The sequence below is a fragment of the Amaranthus tricolor genome, chromosome 14 (assembly GCF_026212465.1).
Source record: "Amaranthus tricolor cultivar Red isolate AtriRed21 chromosome 14, ASM2621246v1, whole genome shotgun sequence".
In the NCBI taxonomy this organism is placed as follows: Eukaryota; Viridiplantae; Streptophyta; class Magnoliopsida; order Caryophyllales; family Amaranthaceae; genus Amaranthus; species Amaranthus tricolor.
This window is the reverse complement of record NC_080060.1, coordinates 17,925,318-17,935,446: the sequence shown is the minus strand read 5'-3', so window position 1 is coordinate 17,935,446 and position 10,129 is coordinate 17,925,318. Positions and strand designations below refer to the sequence as shown.

At 31.5% G+C, this 10,129-nt stretch overlaps 1 protein-coding gene across 1 annotated transcript; it reads left to right on the top strand.

Moving 5' to 3' along the window:
• Positions 1 to 825: 825 nt before the first annotated feature.
• On the top strand, positions 826 to 3,232 carry LOC130799590 (aquaporin TIP2-3). The gene is made up of 3 exons (XM_057662730.1): positions 826 to 1,006; positions 1,728 to 1,978; positions 2,625 to 3,232. Exons 1-3 carry the CDS (start codon positions 880 to 882, stop codon positions 2,979 to 2,981), a joined length of 735 nt encoding a protein of 244 aa, XP_057518713.1. The 5' UTR covers positions 826 to 879; the 3' UTR covers positions 2,982 to 3,232.
• Positions 3,233 to 10,129: the final 6,897 nt, after the last annotated feature.

Genomic DNA, 10,129 nt, shown 5'->3' with positions numbered 1-10,129 from the left:
AATCATATTATAATGTCTTTGTCCATATTATTAGCTTTTCTTTACTTTTCATTTTGCACCACTTTTCATTTTAAATTGTTTCACTAATTTTACACAATTTTCATTTTGTGACAATAATCTCATTTTAAACCTTATCTGCTCATTAGGTTAATGTCAAAATTTTAAATCTTAAACAAAACAGTATAACTTATAATTAAACGAGTTAATTCCTAGCTAAATCAATAAGTATAATCTAAACTTAATTCATTTATTTTTTTTCCTAGTTTTCATAGTAACTACAAAAAAACAACTAAAAACAAAAATTTAAAAATTAAGGCCTAAAAAATTAGATGTACTCAAAGTTAAATACCTTAAATAAAAAAAAATCTAAAACAGATTAAGTGTGTTAAAATCAGGTCGATCTGATCTGTTTGAGGTTAGTTTAGGGTTGTTATTTTCGACCCAATTAACTAAACGAGTTTGATTTTGGTCAAAGGGTCTCTCGACCCAACCTAATCAATTTAACAGGCCTACTTATATTACATATCCCACTTATATCTATCCTCTACTATTTTTTTTTATCTCATTCTCTAACTAATTTTTCTTTTCCCTAAATTTTATCTATTTTACACTAGTTGAAAACCAAGAGGGATGGAGGGAGTATTAGGTAACTATCTTAGTTTATGGGAGATAATATGTATTATGCTCCTAATAATTGCCCTTTAATCTAATAAAAAAGCGGTAGGCCGGCTACTAATGAAAAATGTGACAGCTCATAATGTGGGCCCTTTGGACAGTGCCACATGTATTAAGTGCATATATAAACAGTAGAATTTCATCGAATGAGCACACAACTAAATAATTCTTTTAATTGGAGTGTGTTTGTTGATTAGGGCAAGAATGGTGAAGTTGGCATTTGGAGATTTTGGTGACTCTTTTAGTGCAGCCTCAATTAAGGCTTATTTGGCTGAATTTATTGCTACTTTACTCTTTGTGTTTGCTGGGGTTGGATCTGCAATTGCTTTCAGTAAGTTTATTAGTTATCCTAACAATTTTATTCCATGCAAAGTGATAACTTAATGTTGACTAATTATTATTACATAATACGAGTATCTTAGCTAAGTAATTTTTGTTTTGTAATTGATGGTTTTGTTGAATAATAACTTGGTCAGTTTAACTTTTTAACCAGTTAATATTATTATTAAATAATAAATAGTTATATTCTTTTATATTTCCCCTAATCTTATTTACTTAGAAAAAATGTAACAAGACAACCTATGGTTATTATCAAGTTATTTTTTGAAGTAAGCTAACATAACAATTGTGATAATTTTATAATGAATGACTATTACGGTCATATATATCTATAAATTATCTAACTAAATACATATTTATTTTTAAGTACAAATTATTATAGAAAACCATCTAATAAAGAGATACGCCTAATATATGGTTTAAATAACACACATCTCATACATATTATGATAATATAGGCTTCTTGTTTGAGTTAGCTAGTCTCACCGAGAGACGGTGTAATAGCTCATTATATAATATTAATATTTTGTGTGCGGTGTTAGTTGCTTTTTGGAACTATTTGTTCGCATTTTAATGAATTTTAAACGAATACTCCATGAAAATTAATCTTAAATATGATAATTAGATAATCAACACCTCAGAATTGAGATTGCATGATTTATGATGATAACTGTAAAATTAGTCTAATAGACGAGTGTCATGTTGGTGAACAGGCAAGTTAACTTCAGGAGGAGATTTAGACGCAGCAGGACTAGTAGCTGTGGCCGTGGCTCATGCATTTGCCCTATTTGTTGGAGTTTCTATTGCAGCCAACATTTCTGGTGGACACTTGAACCCAGCTGTCACTTTCGGATTGGCTGTTGGAGGCCATATCACCCTCCTTACTGGCTTTTTCTATTGGATTGCCCAAGTACTTGGTTCAGTTGTTGCTTGCCTCCTCCTTCAATTTGTTAGCAATGGCATGGTAATTAATAAGCTGCCTTCTATTTCCTTGATCTATATATGAACTAAAACTCATCTAACATGAGAAAATATCCCTAACAACGATTATACTTTATTTGGTATAAAAATTAATCTATAACTAAGAAACAAATCAATTTATAAGTTCAATTTGGTGAACACAATATATACGATTTTTAGTGATCACAAAAAAATTCAAAAAATATAGATTTCTGAACTAATTAAGTTGAAATCTATGTACTTATCTGTTCTTACGTCAGGACCGTTCCTAAGAATTAGTTTTGAGGTGCATCCACCTAGGGCTTAGCTCGTGAAGGGTTCAAAATAAATTAATCTTTATTATTAAAAATCAGTTTATTAATTATATTTTTTTACTGTATCATTATATGATCTTAAACTCGTATATATATTTGACATTTATGTGATGGAAAAAAGCAAAATTATATGATGTATAGTTGAAGAAAAAAAAGAGCTGAAACTTTACTTATACGAGGGCCTTTTTTAATTTTTGCCTAGGGCCCAAAAAATATCTGAAACGGCACTACCCTGTGTGTTTGCTAAATGAAATTGCATAAATATTAATTGAGAATAGAAATATGAAGTATGATAAACTAATTGTGTTATGTATTGTTATTTTTGAATTGAAACAGAGCATCCCTGCTCATGGAGTATCAGGAATAAGTGCAATTGAGGGAGTTGTGATGGAGATTGTGATTACCTTTGCACTTGTTTACACAGTGTATGCTACAGCTGCTGACCCAAAGAAGGGCCAAATTGGTATCATTGCTCCAATTGCTATTGGTTTCATTGTTGGAGCCAACATCTTGGCTGCTGGCCCATTTAGTGGTGGTTCAATGAACCCAGCCCGCTCCTTTGGCCCAGCTATTGTTAGTGGTGATTTATCTCAGAGCTGGATTTATTGGGTTGGCCCACTTATTGGAGGTGGACTTGCTGGCCTCATCTATGGTGATGTCTTTATTGGTCCCTATGAAGCTGTTTCATCTTAAACTTATGTTTAAGCTTCTTTATTTTCTCTGGTTTTTCACTTCTTGAAAGGAATGCCTGTAAAAAAATTTGGTTTCTTTGGTGGAAAATTTGCTCTTGTAATCTTCATTGAGGGGAATGCCCTAAAATTTGGCTTATTGATGTTAAATGTATTGAATTTTTCTTCTTTTTGTGTGATAGCATGTATATAATAAAAACCCATGAAGTAACAAATTGCACCTTTTACTTATAACAATTGCGCAATCGCATCTTAATAACTCATGATCAAAGAATGTTAGTGCACTAATTGTTCTAAGATATAAATTATTTTTTTAACGTCAACAAACAGGAGAGATTCTTAGCATATTCAACATGTTCGACCGTATATGGTCCAAAAAATTGATAGTCTCAATTAAAACTGCGTAGTATATGTCGTTAAATTTTTAAAGATACAAAAATGTTAGAAAAATATCATAACTTTTGATATTGCACACGACTTTTAAAAAATTTAGTAATTTTTACTCCATCCTACCAATAAGAATATGATTTTGTGTATATATATAACCCCAAAACTGCCAAATTAGAAGTTACTTAAAGACAATTTAGTAATTAAATGGACAATGAAATAAAATTAAACTCATGAGAATAGTTCTCAATACTTGGGGTTGGCGGATTTCTTGTTATATACATTAATTCTGAAAGAGTTGCACATTTCTTGAAGTGTTCGGACAAAATTAAACTAAAACAGGTCTAATATTTTAGTTATACACAACAAAAAAAAAAAAAAAAAAAAAAAAAAAAAAAAAAACGCGACATACAGACTGAAAATTCTGACTACTCGCAAAAAGTCAAAATTTTCCGATTACTTTACCAACTAAACACATACAGTCGGAATTTCCGACTAAATTCTTACTAACAGTTTCTTGGTAGGTATCTCCGACTAAAACATGAGTCGGTATATTTTCCACTGTGCAAATGGTCGGTAGTTCGTTGGAATTTTTGTGAGAAAAGGTTAGTCGGATGGTAGTGGGTGATTAGTTGGAAAAAACCGTATTCCTTCTATGAATACCCTCAGTAAACCAAACAATTATTCTTCTTACTCATTTCACATCTCACTCTCACAAAACTTTCTTTCCCCTAAATAATTTAATTTCTTTCCCCTAAGTAATTTAATTTCTTTCATATCTCTAAAAATTAACAAGTATTCTTAACACTTCAAGGTATGTTTTTTTCTCTTAATTACATTATTTATCATTTCATGAATTTTAGTAATATTTTCATTAATTTTATATATGCATCATTTATTATTTTATGTTATATGTTGTATTTATTTTAAAAAAAATTGTTAATGAGCTTTTAGGTGTGGCTATTTTTTTGTAATAATTATAAGTACTTACTCAAAATAATAGTTTTTCTTAATTATATTTTCATATGTACTATGTTAGAAATGATGAAAATATGTTTCTCAAATCTGAGGAAATTAACATCGTATTATTTACTTATATTAAGTTGCAACAATAAAATCTTACTCTAATTAGTAAAAGAATAATTTGCGAATGAGAGCTTTTAAATTGGGCACTTGTGCTAATTACAGCCTACATGTTTATTTTTTAAAGGTTGTAATTCGCAAAAGTGTGCAATTTTAGAGCTCTGATTTACAAATTATTCATAGTAAAATTTGATGTTACAACAAAAGCAATAAATAAAATTTACGATGCTGAATTTCAATAGATTTGAAAAACATATATTTAATATTTCCACTTTATTATAGTACATACGAGGATATAATTAACAAAAACTACTATTTCTTTCGAGTACTTATAACTTTCACGGAAATTTGGCCGACCTACAAGCTTATTAAATTTTTTTTTAATAATTTACTGACTGTTTTCCGACTAGAATCTGGTCGCAGATCAATCAGAATTTTGAATTTCAAAATTCGAAATTCAAACAAAGATGCTCTGACCGGCTATTTATGGGGAATAGCTTTTTCACTTACCGACTGATTTCCGACTAACATCTAGTCGGAATTTGGTCTAATGACGGACTTACATAGTGAAAGAAGTTGGATGTATAAGCGAAGTTGTAAAGGAGTTTATAATATTAGATATTTAGAAGGGGTTGAAGAATTTATACAATTTGCAAAGAGAAAAATATCCATTTGAGGTTAGATGTCCGTGTAAACGGTGTGATAACCGTAAACTGTTTGCTCCAGAAGTCATTAGAGATCATTTATAAAAGAAGGACTTTGTTGAAAACTACTATGATTGGTACCTGCATATATGTTCTGAAGGTGCACCAATTAATGTGTTGTCTCCGATAGAGCAACAGCAGAACACAGTTCAAAATCCGTATGCACAAATGGTGTACGATGCAGCTGCGAGTAATTTTCCTGATACACATCATCATTTTCTACCTCTTTGTGATGATGTCGTCACTAATGTACCACACTCGTCCATACATATTGAAGAAGATCCGAACCCACAATCAAGACAGTTCTTCGAAATGTTAAAAGCCGCTAACTTACCTCTGTACCCTTGAAACAGCCCAAGCCAACATAAACAATATAATAATATTGTCCACAAAGCACAGCGGAAGACTTATAGAAGTCTGGACTGAATCCGACCTGTGGCTCGATAGCCATAGAAAATCAATATTAGAGTATTTAAAACTTTTTAAATAATTAAATGAATACTATTTACAAAACATTATGAAATTACTACAATTTAATTTACAATATCTAATTTACATTATGTATTTCAAAAGAAGTCCTCGCCTCGCACGTAACACATAATACAAGTAGGCATCGTCTCCACAGCAGAGCTAACCTAAAAATGGATATATCCCCCATAAGGGATAGGCCCTATCAAAGACTGTCAACAATTGAATTGTTGAGTAATCTGACAAACTATTATATTTATATACAAATCATTAACAAACATCTCCAATGTAATCAGATCCTCATTTGGTAACTCCTTATAAAACATTAATTTATCAAAACCAAACTCTTTTAAAATACCGTTTGTTATCGACATAAGTACGACTAAGAACCTTCGGTTCATAGTGAATCAAAACACGGCTATAACTTTACAAGTTAATAGCAAAATTCAAAATGCGACTATTAGCGAAACAATACTGCAAATGAAACATATGATTTCATGTGCGAAATAAACAAAACTTTATATACCAAACGTATTTATTCAAAACTCATATTAAAACAATAATGTAACATCACTTTAAAACGTGGGAATATATGGACCGTCAGGAAGTAGGCTTGATCTAAATCTTGAGAACACGGGTGATCGCCATCACCGAAAATACGGCTATTGCAAGAACGAAACAGGATCGAGGGCTCGAGACCGATCCGAATAACCATTACCTATTATTATGCTATAGGATTTCACAATAATTCGGATATAAATATCCGTTGCCAATACCAAAAACGAACATTTTTCAATGTCAAATATTTCAATATAAAACAAAACAATAATTCAATTGATTTTCCTTGAAATCAACAATCATACTTCATTTTCATAATATGATATTTCAAGACTCGTATTTTATAAGTCGGTAACATACAAAGTATGCTTTTGTAATCTTTTTAAATAAATACAATATTAACATACATTTTAATCAAATATAATTTTTATAACATGATTAATTTCTATTAAAAATCATTTTACAATATTAATAATATAATTACATAAACAAATCATTCAAACCAATATTTTTCCCATCATCAATTGAACATAAAAATACTTAAATTAGCTTTAAAAGATATTAGATGTTTGTAGGTTACCTTTAATGAGCAAGTTCTTCAACTCTAAAATCATATTAGAAAACCAAAGAGCTTCCTTGATGCATTTGAACAAGCACTTTGTGTGCATCAACTTGAAACTCCAAAAGATAACAATCCAAGCTCCGTTTTTGCATCACCATCAATAATACTCAACAAATCCATACCATCCATAATTACCGAATAAAGAAGCATAAAATAATCGTAAATACTTGATTAAAGGAATACCCAATTGAAATCCCAATTGAACAATTAATCTCATAATTGACTATTTTTGATTTTCTTGATAGTCTGTTAATATTTTGGGCATAACTCTCTCATACAAACTCATTTTAAAGTGATTCAAGTGTGCACGCAACCGCGACTCAAAGCTCTAATAATCTCATGAGACACTAGAACCCAGAAATGGCCAGAAGTACCTCGAAAATAGTAATGAACCCACGAGCAGAAACATTGTTCTAATAAAATAAACTTTGCTATTTTAGCATGAGCTTTGCTAGAAATCAAATCAAACAACTAATCAATATGAAAATCCACCAAATTAAGAAGAGCTAAAATCATTCAAACACCTACAAGATTTTACCCAACCAAAACAATCTTCAATTACACTTCGTGTTAAAAAGCCCCAAATTAACTTCCCCAAGAACCCTAGTATTTTCTTCACCCAATTTGATGAATACTATCAATCTTCAATCAAAACTCCAATAAGAACCCTTACTTAAATCAATAACCCATAGACTTAATCCTTTATTCAATACTTAGTTTTGATTTTTGATACCACAATAATAAAGGTTCATGGAAAGAAATAAAGTAGATGATGAACATTTTAACTTTCTGATGTTAAAATGATATAGCCTTATCATAAAGGTTTAGAAAGATAATTTTGATGAGGAAGGAATTCATCCTCCTGACATGTATTATGAATAAGAAGATTAGTGGCATATTATTTCTCATTAATTGATGACACATACATGGGTTATGTGTCTTGCACACATAACAATTATTCATCCATTTATAATATGCCCAATTTTCATCGTATAACTTACTTAGTTCCCAAGTTTTAATTAGACTAATACCCAAAGTTGATAAAATAATTTACTCAGTCAAAATAAAATATTACACTTAAGACTATATAATCCATTTAAACTTAATTAATTACAATTGATTAAGTGGGTAATTTTGGGGCTATTTCAACCCTGGTTGTGAAACTCATACTCAGATGTCGATAATATGAAGGATAGTGAGTCTAAAGACGGACTTTCGTATTCCTGAGAGACTTTATGTTGAAATCTATCAATTGATTACTGAAGTGTTACCAAACGATAATCTGATGACATCTAGTTTTTATGATACGAAGAAACAAGTTTCGGCTCTTAGATTGCTGATGGAGAAGATTGATTGTTGTATTAATGGGTGTATGATTTATTGGGGCCCCACAGCGAGTATGACACAATGTGATGATTGTGGGGTTTCTAGATGGATAGTAGTTACGACCCCTAGAAAGCAGTTTCATTACTTTACCCTCGATCCTAGGCTACAACGGTTGTATGCTTCTGCGAATACTGCCAGTCACATGAGGCAACATGTAGATTCAAAAGATGAAGGGATGAGTCACCCCTCAAACAGTGAAGCCTGGTTGACATTCAACGCGATCCATCCGCATTTTGCTAGGTAGACAAGAAATTTGGGACTAGATTAGTGTACAGATGACTTCAACCTATTTGGCAGTTTGGGACAACAATATTCACGTTGGCCCGTAATATTAACTTCATATAATCTTCCTCCCTTGATGTACATGAAGAAACATTATATGTTCTTAACGGTGATCGTTCCGGGTCCTAGTAATCCTAAACATAAGATTGACTTGTACCTACAGCAATTGATACACAAGTTGAAGATGTACATGAAGCATTTTTTGGGATCTACTATACTTGAGAACAAACATGATTGATCACAACTAGAACGTTATGCACATTGTGAATAACTTTTTTGATAACATTTTCAACACATTAATGTGTGTGCCAAGAAAAACTAAAGATTATCTAAAGGCATGTTAAGATTTAGCCGAGCTCGACATTCGATCAGAATTGCATCTAGTTGGTTCAAATATCCCCAAGGCCTCATACACACTTCATATATAACAAATGGTTGTCTTTTTAGAATGGCTTAAAACTCTAAGATTTCCTGATGGGTATGTTTCAAATTTAGCCAGGAATATCGACATGGCTAAACATCAGATATTCGGGATGAACAGTCATGATTGTCATCTGTTCATGCAATGATTAATTTCCATAGCATTTTGGGAATTGCTGCCAGCCTAAGTGTGGGATGCTCTAACAGAAGTTGGTATGTTCTTTAGAAGTTTGACATCTCCAAAGATTTCTGCAACTGATATGTGGAGGTTGGATGAGGAAATCCTAGTGGTGCTATGTAAATTAGATACTATATTTCCTTGATGTCATGGAACATCTCCCTATTCATCTAGCTTACGAGGCAAGGATTGCTGGTGCGGTACAATATAGGTGGATGTATCCATTTGAGAGGTAAATTTTAAAACTAGTTATTATTTAGGTTACAAGTTAGAAAATCTTAATAATTATTATTCAACAAAATTACATATACCATCTACATTAAAGCTTAATGTCAAAAACAAAGCATATGTTGAGGCATTGACCTGTAATGCATATCTTACAGAACAAGCATCATAATTTGTCTTGCATTACTATGGGCAAGATGTTTGACGTAGAGTTAGAGATCTTCCTACAAACGATGACGGAGGCTTTAATAACGTCAGATTGGGGTGTTCTGTCCATATTCACACATCCAATCAAATTCCATGGGAGGGGTAAAGTTCTTATATAGGATGAAACGGATCTCAACATTGCTCAGACATAAGTTTCGCAGAACTGTCCGGAGGTTAATCATTTTTATGATCAATTTTTGTACTTAATCAAAAAGTACGAAGCAAATTTAAATCTAGAGCAGATTGATTATGTGGTACAAAACCAATTTGCACGTTGGTTTTAACAGATTGTAAGTACACTTTTAACATCATAATTTTGAATGTCAATAGAATTACAAACTAAGTTTAAATTATTGATAATGTGCAGGCTAGGGATGGGTTTTCGTGATTATATGAAGAATGTTCACATTTTAACAAACGTCGCCGAGGGACCTCTAAAGAATGCACGTCGCTATGATGTATGTTAAGTGAATGGTTATAGATTTCACACTATTATTCATTCTTTTAGAAAGAAATCTACTTGAAAACAACGGAGTGTGCGTTAAATTTGATGATAACAGTCCAGATGAAACATACTTCTATGGAAAGTTAGAGGACATTATTAAGCTTAAATATCAAGCACTTCCAATTAA